Source organism: Petaurus breviceps, unplaced genomic scaffold, assembly GCF_028583685.1.
Source record: "Petaurus breviceps papuanus isolate PSGF00001 unplaced genomic scaffold, PetGlider_PUasm1.0 76, whole genome shotgun sequence".
Classification (NCBI taxonomy): domain Eukaryota; kingdom Metazoa; phylum Chordata; class Mammalia; order Diprotodontia; family Petauridae; genus Petaurus; species Petaurus breviceps.
In genome coordinates, this window is record NW_027186473.1 from 7,252,910 (window position 1) to 7,272,056 (window position 19,147).

A 19,147-nucleotide genomic window follows, 5' to 3' on the forward strand; every position below is an offset into this window, starting at 1 on the left:
TTAACTCTTCCAGTAATTCTTATTGGGCTTACATACAATTCTTATTTTTTTGAGAGGGGAAGGCAAGGCAATTGGGGTTAAGTGACTTGCCCAAAGTTACATAACTAGCTAAGTGTCAAGTGTCTGAATCCACATTTGAACTCAGGTCCTCCTGACTCCTGTACTCTATTCACTGTGCCCCCTAGCTGCCTGCTAATTCATATTTTTTGAGGCTTTGCTTATAGCTGTTTTGATATTCTTCCTTTGACTGTGTGTCTTGATCTTCCCCCTCAACATAGTAGCTTTGTTATGGTCAGATTATTTTTATTTGCTCATTTTTCCAGCCTATTTCTTAACTTTGAACTTTTTGTTAAAAGTTGAGCTGTTTTCATTTTGGAAGTGAGGGTGAAGGTCACTATCCAAAGTTTCAGACTTTTTCATACTATTTTCAAAGCTAGTTTGGGGGGTTGGAAGTTTAATCTTCCTAGGTTGTATGACTACATAAGCAGTGTAGTCACTGCTCTCCTAGTTCTTGCCCAGGAAGTGTTCCTGATCTCTTGAGATTGCCATAAATACTATTCTTCAGGGTCCCCCACTAAAAGTACTCCTTTCTGCCTTGAACTGTGACTTTGAAGTAGGCAAAAGCAATGGAGTTGCCAAACAGCATCTGGTCCTGCATCCAGTGCTAGCATGGGGATCTCCTGTAATCTCTTTCTCACTGTTTTCCAGATCCCCTTACCATCTCTGGTGTGGGAGATCAGCTAGCTCTTGCTACTTCTGTCATTACCACCAAGTCCCACCATTAGTGTTGCATCCACATGGGCTTAGAGTCAGCGCTCACCCCTATGTAGCACATCTCTCCTTCAGACCTCCTAAATTATCTGGAGCTGGTAGAATATCTTATTCTGAACTTTTGTTGACTCTACTTCTCCAGATTTAATTTCAGGCATTATTTTATAGTTGTTTGTATGGTAATGTTGGGAGAGCTTGACTGAGTGCTTCTTCTACTCTGCTATCATATTTTCCAACCCACCCCTAGAAGTCTCCACTGTATTTTTTTTAGGACACTACAATCTTCCTGGTCATCTAGACTCACAACCTCATTGTTATCCTTAAATTCATTTATCCTATAATACAATTAATTGCTATATCTTGTCACTTCTAATTTCATAACATCTCTGAGATTTTCATCCTTTTTTCTATTCACATATCAATCCTCCGAGTTCGGGATCTTATTGCCTCTCACGTGGATTATTGCAAAAGCCTCCTAACTGATCTCTGTGCCTGAAATCTCTCCCCAACTTTAAAATACTTTATATGAAAATGCCAAAATCAAGGGATGGCCAGGTGGCTCAGCGAGTAAGAGCACCGGCTCCAGTGTTGGGACGACCTGGAAATAGAATCCCGGGCTCAGACACTCAGCACCACACCCAGAAATAACTGGCCGTGTAACCTTGAGCAAGTTACTTAACCCCAATTGCTAAAAAAAAAAAAAATGCCAAAATCACATACACATCGTTATGTGTATGAAATTTACCCACGTGCATCTACCTATATCTGACATTCAAAATCCTTCACCCAAGTTTCCTCCTACCACATTTCTTACCATAATTCACATTACTCCCCTTAAAACATACATTATGGTGGTCAAACTGACATTTTTTTTTTACCATTTCTTATACATAGTACTCCATCTTCTATCTGTGTTCATTTGTATAGGCTGACACTCATATCTGTGATGCCCTCCATCCTCACCTTTACCTCCTAGAATTCCTAACATCCTCCAAGATTCAGCTCAACTGTCATCTTCTCAATGAAGCCTTTGCCTGATGCCTAAAATTGCTACTGCCTTCTCCCCAAACTGTCTCGTTTCCACTTTGTATCTTTGCATGTATTACACATACATATGTATATGTGTATGTAGACTATATATGTGTGTGCAAATATATATCATATATGTACAGGTTGTCTCCTCTTACTGTGTTGCAAGCTTCTTGAGGACATGGTCTGCTATATTTTTATTCTTGTATCTCTAGTACCTATCAGGGCTTGGTGCATGATAAGTGCTTATAATAATGTGGATAATAGCATAAAGGGAAATGTAGTTTTCATATAAAGGGGACACAATTATGAAAACTTGCCTAGAACACAAATTTCTTTTATCTGCTCTGTATCTCTGATAAAATGACCATGTCCTAAAAATATAAGCTAATACAGTTTTCTAGAAGATCCTGTATGTCTTCCAGAACAAACTGTATTTTGGCTAAAAATTACAGTTTTAAAGAAAAACACAGCTTCCTTGCCAAATCCATTCTATATGTTTATACTCCCAAGGCTAGGAAAAAGCATGGTAATACAAAAGATACATGAAAAGGTAGAAAGTAGGAGAAAGTATGAGGATCAATGGCTATCCATACATGAATTTAGAATACTAGAATGACATTATGCAAGATGTCTTAAGCAGTGATGCTTCTGCAATTCTCTGGACAATCAGTTTTCTCTAGCTATTCCCTTGTCTCAGAACAGGATGTACCTGGAGACAGAGGAAAGAAATAGAATGCCATGTTCTGCAATGGAGTACATTGTAAACTTACCCTAAAGTTCCTAATACAGAAGACATAAAATTCTTGGGTTGAATATGAAAATACTGTGCTTTACAATCCTGACAATTCAATGGGAGTGTGTTCTGCTTTTCATAATTTTAGTTATGATATCAATTAAAAACCTTCCCTGAGTATGTTTTGCACTGGAGTCATTACTGTATCATTGGATTAATTTACAGCAATAGTTCTATATACTTGCCTTACAAGATGGACACAGAAATAACAAAGGTTAGTTTACTGCAGAATCTAGAGTCTAATTCTAACCACAATATTTAGACTGGATCTTGGCTGAGTTCAGAACAGAGCTTTAATGTTACAGATGTGATCATAAACAAGCATTAATTATGCATTTCCTGTGTTCTAGACTCTATGATAGGGATAGAGATCCATAGAGCCAAATAACTTGGTATATGATCTCAATTTCATATACCTTGGCAATACAGGATATATATGTATAAACACATGCCCATGTATAGATATATACAAGAGAGATCTATACTTATTTGCATATACATTTGTATGTGTACACACACACACACACACACACACACACAGAATGGAAAAAGACCTTTCAAGTAATCCATTTTAATCCCCTCATTTTACAAGTGAAGAAACTGAGGCCCAAACAGTTTAAATAACAAACACACACACACACACACACACACACATATATATATCACACACACATTATGAGTTTATAAGATATGTGTGTACACATCTATGTATAAATGTATGCATATATATTTATGTACTCACATATACAAATAAAATAGGCTAATATCAAATGAATGATATAAATGATAAGTTTTATGAGGGACCTGTATATAATTGTAAAAGGTCACCTGTAGGAAGGAGGAATGAATTTGACCAGAGTTCTTGTGACTTAACTGAATGTTTAATCATTTTTTCCACTGTACTATTCTACCAAAAAAAGAGGGCAGAAAAAAAGAAGGAAGAAGAAAAAAAGAAAGGGAGATCATAGGATCATAGAACTCTAAGAGACCTTTGAGATAATCAGTTTTAATCTTCTCATTTCACAAATGAGAGAACTGAGGCCTAGATAGATGAAGTGATTTGCTCATGGTCATACATGGTAGATTCTAGATTTGAAAAGGAGAAAGAGAAAGAGGTGGGTCACTTAACACACACTCATCCCTCTCAACATAATAAAACTACTTTGGAAAATTAACTTTTAAATATGTGCATATATATGCATACATATATTTGTATTTTACAAGTATTAAAATAAAGGGACTGTGCATAATTGCTCTACTATATAGACATCATCTCCACTAAACAGTGAACTCATTGAAACCTGGCTCTCTCCTGACCACATTAACTCCCCTAGCCATCATTTCTGGTATTCAATTCTCTTTCTTTCATATTCACTAATATACTGGTCCTGGGGGGAGAGTCTGAATAGTCCATGTTGCTCACTGCCCTTTCCAATCTTTTCCTCTACCACCATCATTTAGTAGCTTCTCATTTGAGTTTCATGCTATTCAAATTTACTAGATCCCATTGGTCATTATCAACCCACAGGTCAATACCTGGTATACAATCTTCTCTCTTTCCCAACACCTCCCCTAATACTAGAACATTTCAATATACATATTGATAATGCCTCAAACATTCTAAGTTCCCAGTTTGTCAACTTAATCATTTCCCAAAAACCTCTACCTCACTTCTACATACAGAGATGCTCATGTTGCCATCACCCAAAAGTGCTCCACTAATTTATTTATGAACTCTGAAATTCCTTCATCTTATTATATAATATGCTGTTATGCCACCTTTTCTTCAACTCAGATTTCTTCTTTTTCAGGAGACCTTTCACTCCTCTTTAGCCACCACGTAGTCCAATGCTTCCAAAGTTCACCATATTAACACCAAATTTACTGTAGACACCCAATCAACTTAGCCCACTACATTTCATAATTCCTTTATTCTAACAACCTTAGCCAGCCCAGTAACAGAGATTATGGGAATAGGCCACCATACCTAATATGTGCTAGGCATTTTAGAAACAGACAAAAAAGAAGCAGGCCTTGTCCTTGAAGAACTTATGTTATACCAGGGAGATAAACACTAAATAGAAATAAACACAAAGTAATTTTCAAAGTGGGCAAATGACAGCAATTAGGTAGTAGGGGAAGCTTTTCTTAGGAGGTGGTACTTGAGTTGAGATGAGCCTTGAAGATTAAAAGGATATAAAAATTGATGAGGGAGGTCATTTCTGAAATGTGGAATGATTTCTACATGTGCAGATGGGAAATAGCAATGTGGAAAGGTAAGACTGAAAAGTTGAGTGGCTCCAGAATGTGGAGGATGCTGAATTCTAACCAAAGGAATTTAAATTTAACTTTGTAGGTAATAAATATCCACTTCAGATTTTAAAGAAGTGAAGTGACATGAGAATGTCTACCTGGCAACAATATGAAGGGTGGGAGAGAGAAAGGAGATGGGAAGCCTTGTTAGGAAGCTATTGCAATGCTCCATCATAAATGATTTTTTTAAAAGACCTGTAATATGGTGTTACAATGAGACTAAAGAAGAGGGTCATGGGTTGAGAGATACAGTAGAAGGAAATGAAAACTTAATATGCTTCCCAAACAAATTTGGAATTTCAATAACACCTTTAGGTTTCTACTTCCATTTTTGTCTCCTCCATTCTTCTCCCATCATTATTCCTCACATTCATCATCACTGTCAATACTACTATTTTTCAAAAGAGTGTCTAGGGTTACGATGATAGAGACTCTCAGGAAGGCATCAGGGAAGTGTATACCTATAGAATAATTGAATTAATAAGTATGGGAAGGGAAGGAGCTTTGAGGATTCAGCCTAATTTATTTCTCAACTGATCAACAACAACAAAGAACTTATAATGCTCAGAACTGTCAAGTAGATAAAAGGGATCATGGAGAGGGACAATAGAGTCTTAGTACTGGCTCATAAATATCACAGGATCATAGAAATAGAGCAGAAAGGGACCTTGGAGGCCCTTTATTTTATAGATGAAAAAACTAAAGTTAAGTCACTTGCTCAGTGTCACATTGCTAATAAGTGTGTGAGGTAAGTTTTGAACCCAGGCCTCCTTGAATATCTGGATATATAACCTTGGAGATATAGACAAACAGTGGAAGAATATCACCTTTAAGTTTTTTTTTCCCACACTGGCATGTATACTTACTAAAGTTTTAACCAGTTTAATTTTTAATTTTATTGATATTTCTCATTGAATTTTACTGGATCATTCATATCTGAATATATTCTTGGTTTCTATCCTACCTGGTGAGTCAAACCTTCTTTAAAAAAGTAATTTAAAAAGAAGGGAGAAAAAAGCAGTTCAGAAAAAAATAACCAACATTTTTACAGAGTCAATCAGGGGCAGCTAATGAATAGAACTGGTGCAGTGAATAAATTGCTGGGCCTGGAGTCAGGAAGACCTATGTTCAAATCCAGTTTCTGATACTTACTAGCTGGGTAACCCTGGGAAAGTCCCTTAATCTCTGTCTGCCTCAGTTTTCTAACTCATTAATTGGGGATAATACAAGTACCTACCTCTCAGGATTTTTGTCCTTTATAAATTCTAGTTATTGTTATCAGTGATGATGATAATAAAGATGATGTAGGCAATGTTCCACACCCACAGATTCAACCCTTCTGCAAAGAAGCAGGGAGAGTGCATTTTTTTTCAACTTCTAGGATCAGCTTGATAAGCGTGATTCAGAGTTTTAGTTTTTGCTGTTGTTTTCCTTTCCATTTACATTGTTATAGCCATTACATGCCTATAGCTAAAATACATATGTATGTGTATATGTGCATATATATATATATACATGTATATATAGATAGACATAGATATAGATATATCTTTTCCTAGTATTACTTAATTCACTCTGTATTAGTTCATATAAACCTTTCCACATTTCTCAGGACTCTTTATAACCATTATTCCTTATCACACAATATCATCTCATTACTTCTATAGTAAATGGACATTTATCTTTTTTTACCCTTTTTCTGGGTATGAAGTGTGATCTCAAAGTTATTTTGATTAGCATTTCTTTGATTATTAGTGATTTTAAGCACTCTTTAATGTATTTGTCAATAGTTTATAGTTATCCTTTTGAGACTTATTTGTTCATAACCTTTGACCACATAGCTATTGAGGAATGGTCCTTGGTCTTAAGTATTTCTCTCATTTTCTTTTATATGTTCACTATCAGATACTTACAAAGCTAATTAATGTGAAAATTTTCCCCAATCTGTAGTCTGCTCTATTGATATAATTTTCTATTATTTTTGTCAGTACCAAAAATATTTTATAGTATTACTTGAAGTCTGTCAGTGCTCTTTTCCCTGTATTCCTAACTTCTCATTTTTTCCCCTCAAGATCCTAGATATCAAATTAGTTTTGTTATTATTTTTTCTAGCTCTATAAAGCATACCCTTGGTAATTTGATTGGCATAGGAATGAACCTATAAATTAATTTAGGTAATTTCATTTTTATCAGATTTGCATGATTTATTGCATCAGCAATATATATTCCTTCAATAATTTTTTTATTCAAGTTGTGTTTTATGATTATAACTATATCTTGAATTTGCCTGGGTAAACAGACTCACAGATATTTAATGCATTTGGTAGTTATTTTAAATGGGATTGCTCTTTCTATCATTTTGCTTTTGGTATGCAGAAATGTTATTTTTTGCTTTTCCCTTTTTTTTGACATCCTGCTCCTTGGTTAAAGTTGTTGTCTCAAAAACTGTCTTTGCTGATTCTCTTAGGTTTTCTAAGTAAACCATAAGGTAATTAACTAATTGAATCATTCATTTCAATCAGTGTCTCCTCTATCCCTATGTTTATGTCTTTCATTTCTTTTTCTTGTCTTGTTTTCACTAGCATTTCCATAAATGTGTCAAATAATGATGGTGAGAGATGACATCCTTGCTTTACTACTGTATTTAAAAAAACAACCTTCTGGTGTTTCCATATTTCAAGTAATGGCCAGCTTTTGGATTTAGGCATATACTTTTCATCCTATTAAAATGTCCTTTCTGTGTTTATTCTTTGTAGCATTTTTGGCATAAGTGACTGTCACATTATAGTCTATCAAAGTTTTTTTTATCTTAACTGATATAATCATGTGCTTTGATGAATTTTTGTTTTATTATCATCAGTTTTATTATGTTAACCATTTTCTTAATGTCTTGTCCAACCTGCTGTTCCCTCATATTGTGATTTTGAAAAATCCCTAAGTTATCTGTCATATAATCCTAGGAAGATAGAGCCAGAAACAACCATAGCAACTGGTGAGTTTAACCTTCTCCTTTATAATAACTCAAATTTCTGTGGTACTCTACATTTTACATATGTTACTTCATGTGACCACAACATACTAATAAGACAGAAGCTATTACTATCCCCATTTTATCAGTGGGGAAACTGGGACTCAGACACAATAAGTAATTTGAGCATGATTATAGAGCTATTAATCATCCAAGAGAGGATTAAATTCTAGGTCTTTCTGCTTCCTGATCCAGCACTTCTCCTACTATTTTGTCCTACCTTTCATCTTTTACATGAAAACAAAGGCTCCAAGGGATTTAATGACCAGAAGGATAAACTCAATCCAGGGAGCAGTGGTCACTATGACAGTTTAAAATGTTGCTTTTTATTTTAATCATAATCAAAGTATTACATGAAAAGAGATAAAGCTCTGAAGGTTAAAGTTAGTGGTAAAGAAGAAATTGGGGTCCAAGAAATCAACCAGGGTCCTTCAAACTATATCATAATATTGCCAATCTTGTGTCAATAGTTTTCTTGATTCAGTATACCTCTTTGTACTATGGACCCTACTTAAAACATAGTTTTTTTTTCTTTACATGGTTAATGGTGAAATAACTCTCTTCATTTATTTCATTATTAATAGAAGTTTCTGTGATTGGTTTCCTCTAAATCATTTAAAGACAGTAAGTCTGTCTGTTGTTCATATATGATTAATAATTTTAACTACACAACTACTTGTCATGCATTTGATTTGTTTCTCTCACCTAGTTTCCTCTTGTCTTTACCTCTGCCTACATGGGTCCTATTTATTTATTGCAAACTACTATCTCAAGCAAAAGATTGTGGCTATGAATTGTTAAGTTATCTTGCAGGTGAAGATTCAGTTTTGAACTCTCCCTCATATGCTTAAGTTTGCTGTGTGACTATGGCTAAGTTCCTTAACGTCTCTGAACCTTGTTCTTCTTATCTTTAAAATGAGAATAATTATATCTATATAACATACCTTATAAGATTATTATTATACCATATATAAAGTGCTTTACAACCCTTGCAGTACTACATAAATGCTAGGTGTCGTCATTGGTTCCCTATGCAACTTACAGGAATGTAATCATCACAACACTTCAGCCACACTTTGGTCTGTGCCCATCATTTTATAGATGAGAAAAGTCCAAGAAGACATGAATAATAAGTATCAGAAGTAGAATTTGAACCCAAGTCCCCCAATTATAAAGCCAGTGTTCTTTCCATCATACCAGACTGACATCTTGAAACTAGTCATCTCTAGAGCACCTTTAATTCCTTCTGAACATATTAATTTTCCCTCTTCTACAAACCGGATATATGACAAACAAAAACTTTTGGTGCTATGACAGTGGAGATGTCCCTGTACATCCTTAAGTGCTTTCAGCTATCCATGATGGAAGTTGGCCAAGTCATAAAGCAGCATCTTACAGTGATGAGAGCAGAGGCTGACCCACAGATCTCATCTGACCTCTTGTTTTTGCCTTTTATGACTGATGCTTCATATCTTAAAGAGGATGGGGGTATGGGTAGGGTGGAGTGAAGGGATGGAGCCAGTGCTCCTACATCCTCCAGGTGTTCTCAGTCTTGGAGGATGTGATTTTACACCCATATCTAAAGAACCTGTTGTCATCCCTACTCAATCTTCCACAAGCTAACATTGCTACTTTGGGGATTGTGAGTAAAGAATATTTACCAACTAAAAAAGGACACAGATTCAGCAGTGTTTGTCCTGTGTCTCTGCTCCACCCTTCTGCAATTCCTCCAGTGTAGTAGGAGGAGAGGGGAGAAAGGTGGAGAGCAGGAGAAAGGGAACAAGAAAGGATAGAAAGAAGAAAAGAACAAAGGAAAGACAAAGGGAGAGAGGAAGGCAAGGGCAGGGAAGGAAGAGAATGAGGATAGTAAGGATGGAAAAAGGAAAGGAAGAAGTAGCATATGTAGATGGTCTCTGAGGTCCCTTCCAACTCTGAGATTCTGTGAATCTATATGGAAAAGTTGTAGCAGTATCTGGTCTGTTTTGGAGTCCAGACTCCCCTGTGTCTTTAAGGAGCCACCTTAATCCTCCGGGCAACACAGTTTCAAATATCTCTGCTGCTACCTCCATCCTCAGTCCAGGCTTTAACTCCCCTCTCCCCCCAGGGGTGTGTGTGTGTGTGTGTGTGTGTGTGTGTGTGTGTGTGTGTGTGCGTGTGTGTGTGTGTGTGTGTGTGTGTGTGTGTGTGTGAGTGATTTTTTTATTTTAGTCCCAGTCACAAAGCTTGTGGGTCCCAGAGGAAGGAGATAGGTTAGGCAGGGGGGCAGGGGAAAGCATGAGCTAGCCCTGGTGCTGACGAGGGTTTTGATCCCTCCCCAGCACAGCTGGGTAGGGAACAACTGAGGCTTCCTAGGACACCTCCCCTGAGAAATGACCAGGGAGCATAAAATCATGCTTGGTTCGGACTGGTCATTGGCACACCCCACAACCCGCAAGCTTCAACTCCCAGGACCTCAGCGCTGCTTACGACAGATGCCAATCACTGGCTGACTCTGATCCGGGCGGCGAGCTGAGTAAATCAGAGTGGGGCAAGAAACGGGAAAAAAATATCACAGTCATCTGTGCACCAAACTACCTATGAATGTACATGTATGACCTTGGGTATAAGAACAGCAGGTCCTTTCCAGTCTCCTAAAGGAAGCGGAGCACACACCAAGAACTTCGAAGGGTCTGAAAGCTGTTGACTGTTTCGAAAGGAATATTGTTTGCAAGACACAAGGTGTCTTGAGAGTGAGCAACCTCGGGGCGCATGCGCAAGTCCTTTCCGGAATTATTGCTGTGCCTTGGACTAAGTTGCATTCCTTGAATCTTCACAGAAAAGAGAATTCTTTAATCAGAGTTAGGAATGTGGACAGTTCAAAATCGGGAGTGCCTGGGGATTCTGTCTTTCCCTATGATGATAGCTATGGTCTGTTGTGCACAAAGGTGAGCTGCTTGTTGTTGGGTGTGTGTATCTTGTGTCTGTGTGTTTCTAGTGTTTGAAAAAAATAAATGTCTGTCTGGATTTTAAAATCTTATGATGTGCGGATCTTTCTGTCAGATTGCAGTTTCAGTGTTGATTCTAAATACAATCCGTACTTCTTCCCTTCAGCGCTAATGAACCCAGCAACATGTCATACGTGAAAGAGACAGTGGATAGATTGCTTAAAGGATATGACATTCGCTTGAGGCCAGACTTTGGAGGTAATTCTTCATATTTTTTTCAACCTGTAACACAACTGTATTTCTCCTGTTTTGCCAAAGGTAAACGTCAGTTAAAATGCAAATCATTTTCATGAGTGTGCACTATCTTGCATGCTCTATGGATACACACAGGAACGTACCCGTATATCCCGGTACCCACAAGCTCAGGTAAATGAATACAACCACCCAATACACTGAAACACATATACATAATCTGCATGCTTAATGCCTCACACGTGTACTCTGAGCTATTTTCTACACAGAAGGGGGGCAAGGGCGGAAGGCTTAAAAATGTTAAAATACAACATACTAGAATACAGCCAACGCTTTCTTCCCCTTCTCCCCTCCACCCCCCCCCCCCACACCTTTTCTTTCCTTCTCTTCAGACAAGCACATACACATGGGACAAGATTAACTACATAACAAAACTCATTATCCCCTTTCAGGCCCTCCTGTTGATGTGGGGATGAGAATAGATGTCGCCAGTATAGATATGGTTTCTGAAGTCAACATGGTGAGTACACTTTGTGAATTTTAAAATCGGCAAGAATAATATGCAGAGCTGAAACTGACACATTCTTGGTCCCTACACCGCATTTCAATGGTTTCCATATGTTTTCTTTTAGACACAAGATCCCCCTCTTACCTCCCATCCCCCACCTTGCTTTGTATTTTAGAGACAGTCTGCTGCGGTTTTCCAGATTAAAAGGTGTTCTGTACTATTTAGAGAAGGGCTGTTGATAGTTGCTCAGTTGGATCGTGTTTGGGCGGAGTCTAAGTGTAACTTTACCTCTATTTCCTTTCCCCTTTCCATAAAGAAGGGCGCCATCTGCAGCCTGCTGGGGTTCCCCTGAATTTTAAGCACCTTGGACAGAGGTCTACCTACAACTCCCCTTAATACTCCAACCTCTGGTCTTAAGCTGTAGGGAATACACTAGTGGATGCAACTATTTCTCGACTTGTTGAGGTTCTGGATAAGATTACTGTGAAGTTGCCTTTTTTTTTTTTAAATCCCCAATGCCTTTCTCCCCACCCCATAGTATCTAGAGACTAAATTTAGCTAGTTATTTGACAAGCTGGCTTGCAGAGGTTTTTAGGTCTAAGAGTGTTGGTTGTCTTGAATGGTCCCCTAGTGAAGGCAGATGGACAGAGTATCACCACGGAATAGCCTTGGTTTAGATTTAAACAGGAACGTGATAGTTGTGGTCAATGTTTTCATTTACTTCTAAAGCCTGTGCATTCAGCAGAAAGCTGATGACTAACGAGAAGATTGTTTTATTAGAACAGAATGTTCTCTTTATTTCAAAAAGGTCAGTCCTCCTTTGGTTTTCCTGGAGGTGTTAAAAATTGGACTGAAAACACTGTTTTTGCTTTCACTGATGCCTGTAGCCAGCAGCAAGCAAAGGACTTTTCCATGGCTAGAACGCCTAACTGTTGCTTCATACAAGACAGAAAAAGCCTGTTGCTTTTCCAGGGACAAACCAATGAAAGCTGCAAATAGGCAAATTGCCAGGTTTGAACTTGAAACAAATCTTTGTGCCAAATAGAGTACTTAGTTAAAGCAAAAATAAACACAAACTGGGAGAGATGAGTAACTACTTGTCAGATTTCTACATTGTAAACATGAAGGCTAATTCCTTTTTCTTCATTTCCATCTTCTTTAAGTTTATTAATATGCTTTTCTTTTTGTTGAGTATGTATATAATAAAAAGTGTTCATCAATTGTTTTAATGATTCTAGAAAATAATGTGACCATTAAACTATTCATTATTTTTAGAGGATCCTGACACCAAAATAAGAAAATTTTATGCAATATTTAAATATTGACTTATATATGATGTTTTGGTTATAAACAATCATAGCTGTTATTAATGAGCAGGTCATCACATGGTCAGATCTGCTTCACCCCTGAGCAAGACATTTTGAAAAAAAAATGTTGTGTTTGTGCTTTTGTAGCTTATTTTAAGCAATGAAAAACAGTTGAGTAATACACTGAAGAGAGATTTCTTTACAGATGCAGTCTACCTACTGCTAATAAACTGATCAATTTGGTTTAAATGAAATCAGTTGTTTAGTTTCACATAAATAATACAAGTTTATTGGGAAAAAAAGGTTAGCTTTCAAATCCCTGGTTTTGGCATCATATAAATAACTTCAAATATGGATTATTTATAAAATGTCTATAAAGTCAAAATGGGGAGAAATATTATTTGAAACCCTTTCAGTATGAAAAATATCAATGTACCATATTCTACAGGTTTTTGTAAGTAAATTCTCTGATGGCTGTCTCCACAATTTCATGTACACACTCACGGAGGCACACCTCTATTTCAATTTTCTTATTTTGTGGTCAGTTTTTCATTAGCCATTTCAGTGGCAAAGTAGTCAAATAAGTTATTTGAATTTTTAAAAATGATTCAGTAAAAAGTTAAAGTCACTCATGTGTAAGTATCATTATAAACAGCTTGCTTACTGGGGACACAGGCATTTTAGAGAAATGAAATAAAAACATCAGATAATATAAAAACCTCATCTATTTCATTTCTCTTTCATTTGTATTATTTCTTATGAGTGGCTTACTGGAAAAACCACTGCAATGGTAATGCTGGTTCTAGTTTTGTTTTGTTTTGGTTTGGTTATTGGTGGTGTGACCTTGTCTGTGCTGGTTTCCTCATCTCTAAAATGAGGGGTTTGGACCTCATGATTTCAAAGATACATCTCTATCTCATGGTTCTATGCAAGGTTGAATAAGAGTTGTTAACAGACTAATGTGAGTTTCACCTCTTGCTTCACTCTTTTCTTCCTATAATATTAAATTGCTAATTGGAAATACAAGTGTTGCTTCAGCTCAAAGGCAACAAAGTGAAGTTTCAGAATAAAAAGCTCTAGATAAACATGATATCTAGTTACTGGATAACTGAGAGCTACTTACAGTATACTTTGTCTTACACAAAATGCTCCTCAACCCTATCTTGGAGTCTCTTTCTGCCTTCAAAACTCAGGTTGTCAGGCACTTCCTATGTAAATGCATGTTTTTTGTGTGTGCATATATTCACATGCATGGACACGTGTATATACATACATATGTCTGTATGTTAGCACACATGCTGAAGTAGCAGTAACATAGTGGATAAAAAACTGGACTTGGAGCCAGAAACACCTTGAGTTGTGTCTCTCATACATATTGGCTGAATGACCCTGGGCAATTCACTGAACCTCTACTCAGTGATTCATATACCTCTCAAAGACACATAGCAGAGAAGGTCCTGATCTGCCTTAGTTGAGGAAGTTCTTCATCTGGGAGTTTAATTATATCAATGAAATCACAGGTCCAGTTTCTCTTCCTATATAATTATTTCTCAATATACTTTTTGTTCCTCCAATAGAATATGAGATGTTTGAAGACAGAGACTGTTTTATATTTCTGCCTGGCACATAACAGGCACTTTAAAAATAGATGTTGAATGAATGAATGTACAATTCATGGAATAGAGAATTTTTTTCTTTCTATAGTAATCACTTTCAACATCACAGTATTTGTGGCAGCTAGAAGGCTTGACATTTTTTACCTAGATATGAAGTGGAAAAGTTCTATAAAACAACCAAAAACTAAATTAAAAATCAGAAAAAGAATAAAATGTTATTTAAATAAAAAGAATATATTCCTTTAAATAATTCATGAATTTGGGTACTTTCCATTTCTCTCCAGTAGGAATTTTCCAGGTAAAATGGTATAATGATCATAATTTCATGTAATGTGCTAGAAAAAAGATACATTCTTTTGGTTTTAGTCACTTTCTTTTGATGCTATTGATAAAATGTTATTATAATTCGACAATGTATTACTTCTGCTGAATTTTGCCTTTATATCAAGAACATTTTGTGCTTTTTGTCTTCTGAACACAAAATACTTCATTTCCCCAAATTAAAAAAAAACATTTAGGTGTGGTCAAGACTTTTTGATCAATAAGTTCAAAAATTTCTTGGAAAAAGGAGCTGATGACAGTTGGAAATTGCATGATTCTTTTCAGGTGCCTATATAATTCCTTAAATGAGAAGCATTTATCTTCCTTCTCACTACACAAGATATTCATACACTGTGTGGTAACTATTAATGCCACTGGTATGGGGAATATGTTTAGAAACTGTGAGTTTTTAGGAAAGGAATTTAACTTCCCTGAAATTCCACGTTTCTACCACTTTCCTATAGCTTCCTATCTATTTCTGTAAATTGAACTTCCACTCTCCCCACCCTCACCCCCCAAAAAAAGAAAGAAAAGAAAAACAAAAGCAAATTACAGCTGCCTGAGGAGATTTTGAGGGAAATGTTTGAAGACATAAGAGGTGAAACACCAAAGCATTTAGACATCAAGGGATCCCAGAAAATCTGCTACTCTGTTTACTCCATTAAGAGACATAGATATGCCCCAAGGAACCACAATGATCCAATTTATTCAAGGCTTAAATATTCCTCCAAGTTAAGTGAGTGCAAAGACCAAATCATTTCAACTGTTGCTTTCCTGTCTGTTTTCTTGCAGTAGGGTAATGGGATGGGAATACAAAGTAGTTATGCCTATGTCATATTGTGGCAAGAATGCTGACACAGAAGTTAAATGATCTAGGTTCAAATCTCATTGGGACCAATTAGATGAATGACCTTGGTTCAGGGAGTTCTTGACTTTTCTGCTTCTGTGTCTCCCTTTGTAAATGCAGTAGGTGGCTTAAATGACCTCAGAGTTCTCTTCCATCCATAAATCTATGATACCATGAATGAAATATTGGATTTTCTCAGACTGTATTTGCTTCTCGTTTCTTGTCCAATAATGAAACCAAATCTGGTCTCTGAGTAGGAATACAGAATGTGTAATCTGCATCACTCAATAACTAAGAGTTAGGTTTATTTAAGACCTTCTGGATGAGTGTGCATGTGTTTTGTTTTTTAATCTATCTTACTGACAACTGGTAGGATTCATTCTCAGCTATTCTAACAGATTCCTTCCATACATTCATTTAACCAGTATTTATTTAGTGCCACCAGTCTGTTTCACTAGGTTCAAAGTAAAAAAAAATTAAGTCCAATTAGTTATTTGGCAACATAACAACCCAAGTCAACACGAAACCCATTTCTGTGTTATTTAATTATTTATTTTTTCTAATTGAGTACATTGGGTTTTTGCTTGGAGATATTACCCAAGAGATTTCTAGTTAAATGAGGTTGCCAGTACCAGTTACCCTTAGACATCTTTAACTTGGCTGCCCCAAACAGCTACTCAAAATACAATCTTTCCTAGTCCTGTAGAGAATTTGTTTGTAGCAAAGATGTGGCTGGGGGAAAAAATAAATGAATGGCAGTCTACTTCCTCCAAAATTTATTTTGCAAAAATATTTTATATGGCTTATGATAAGGTAAAAGTTTGTTTTGTTTTTGTTTTCTTTAACAGCTAGTTGAATAGGTAACTAAACTCAACAGACAGAAGGTAATGCAATACATGATCATAAACAATAGGGTAAGGGCCTAGAAGAAACTTAGCTCAACAAACTAACTAGTGGTCCTCCTAATTGTGTTAATACTTTAGAAGTATTCAACTTTAAATGAAGTCTTTGAAAGCCTTATCAAGTGCAGTAGTTCTAAGAATATTATCCTGCTGCTTTACAGAACACCAGTGACTTTTCTTCCTTGGAACAGAGAATACTACACACTGCTTTTTTCTTCCCACTGGGAAGCTAGCAATAGCCTTCTAAAATGAATGTCTTAGCCATACTATTGCTGCTATCAGTAAATACAGTGCTGAATCCTCTGAGGTTATACTAGTCTCCTTTGCAAACAGAGCAAATGTACTATAATATTTAAATACAGAGAAATAGTGACAACTATTATAGTTAGGGGTATATTTCCTTCCAGATAATCATACTGATTCACCTAGTGTGGCTTCTCATGGCCACAGTGTAGCTTTTGGAGTTTCACACTTTCTAGAAAAATATCAATAGGTTTACAATAGGTTTTAGGGGTTTACAAGAGAACTTGACCTCTCTCGACCGAGTTATAAAAAAAAAACAAACAAGCTCAATAGGTTAAACTAATCTTCCCCTTGGGTTACCATTTGTTAGGACATTTTAGAGAACAGAGTAGCATAGCAGAAAGAACACTGACTTGGGTTTTAGGGCTCATTCCCAAGGTAATTTCTAGCTCTAAGATTCAATGAAAGCATGGTTCATTGTTAGGCTAGTAGTCAGTCAGTAAGCATTTATTAAGTACCTACTGTGTCCAGGCACTGTGCTAAGTACTGTAGTTAAGAAGACTGGGATCCAATTAACACCTGATATTTTTAAAATTGGTATCCATGAACAAATCACTTACCTTCTCTGAGTTTCTATTTCCTCAATTGTAAAATGACAAGGTTGAACTAGATGACTTATGAAGTTCTTTCTACTTCCAGACCAATGATCTTTATTTGTTACAGCTATTTTTTAAAGCCTTTCTATTCTCCCTAAAAGATTAAATGGATGATCTACAAGGATTTATTGCATTCCCAAAGGATAAAGCATTGTACCAGACTCGGGAAAAGGGGAAGAGATAATAGCATAATGATTAGGCAATCCCTGGTTTCCAAAATCTTATTGGTCTAATTAACCAAGGCAGACTACATAACCTCTTCTCCATAAACCAACCCTCAAGGATACTAGATCCAATAATGAGAAACAAAAGGTGCTATATCAACGGTCTTCAAAATTCAACGTGATTGGGGCGGCCAGGTAGCACAGTGAGTAAGAGCACCGGCTCCAGTGTTGAGAAGACCTGGAGATCGAATCCCAGGCTCAGACACTTAGCACCCACCCAGAAACACCTGGCCGTGTAACCTTGAGCAAGTTACTTAACCCCAATTGCTTAGGGGCGGCCAGGTGGCTCAGCAAGTAAGAGCACTGGCTCCAGTGTCGGGATAGACCTGGATCAAATCCGGGCTCAGATACTCAGCACCACACCCAGAAATAATAACTGGCCGTGTAACCTTGAGCAAGTTACTTAACCCCAATTGCTTTAAAAAAAAAAAAATTCAACATGATTGATGCTTGATTTTTCTCACCTTATCAGTCAAGACTACATGGAAATATTTGCATTTGGTGGTTTCTATTATATTTAAGTTGTTGGCAAAATAGCTCAACTGCTGTTAGAGTAATTCATTTTTCAACACACATTATAAAGCAAGAGCAAGATCTTAGGTTTTCTCAACTTCTGAAAGACCCCAGAGGAATTAAAAAATATGGCCTTGAATCATTCCATTAGGAAGTCTCAGTGTGAAGGGGAAAAAATCAAGGTTTCTTTGCATCGATTAATATCCTACCACTCCATTCCTCTGACTCTTTACATGCTTTATTAAGTTTCTGCAGGATGGCAGTGCCCCTACCACCCTTGCAAAATACTAGATTACTATACTCATACCATGCCTGTCTATCCAGTAGACAGACTATGTTTAAAGCAATACTTCAGCCCTGAACTACTGAAAGTACTCATGAATTTCAGGTTGTTGGATTGCTGAAAAACCCTTCTCCCACCCCCATCCCCCACCATTAAAAAAACACAATGAAGCCTTAAAAAAAGTTGCTGAGTTATTTGTTTTTAGTGTAACATTTGCTCTTGTGCTTCGATGCAGTGTCTTTGAATAGGGTTATCAGTGATGCCGCCCACTCTTATTCCCCCAGCTCATCTGTGTGTGCAGGGCTATCTCAGTCATTTCCTTACACCTCTTTCCTTGGGTGAGACTTCGTTTCTAGACATTCTCTTGACTCCTCCCTTCTAGAGGCTCCTCCCTTCCAAAGAAGAGTTTGGAAAACAACAGAAAGTGACAAAGGCATTGCCTCTAACATTAGCTCACCTTCTCATATCCTCCTTCCCTAATCAGAATACTGATTCTTGGCCAGGGTGGGAGTGGGGGGGGAGGGGTCAATGGAGGGGGACAGGGAAGGAGGGAAAGGGATAGGAGAAAGAGAGAGAGAGAGAGAGAGAGAGAGAGAGAGAGAGAGAGAGAGAGA

The 19,147-nt window shown here is 36.9% G+C and overlaps 1 protein-coding gene across 1 annotated transcript in view; it reads left to right on the forward strand.

Annotated features, from left to right (window-relative positions):
• The first annotated feature begins 10,654 nt into the window (after window positions 1-10,654).
• Window positions 10,655-19,147, forward strand: part of GABRB1 (gamma-aminobutyric acid type A receptor subunit beta1) — a 458,587-nt gene continuing 450,094 nt past the window's right edge. Inside the window, exons 1-3 of the mRNA XM_069105179.1 lie at window positions 10,655-10,861; window positions 11,028-11,119; window positions 11,566-11,633. Of these exons, the coding sequence (XP_068961280.1) occupies window positions 10,782-10,861; window positions 11,028-11,119; window positions 11,566-11,633 (240 nt within the window). The 5' untranslated portion in view covers window positions 10,655-10,781. The remainder of the gene's footprint in view (window positions 10,862-11,027; window positions 11,120-11,565; window positions 11,634-19,147) is intronic.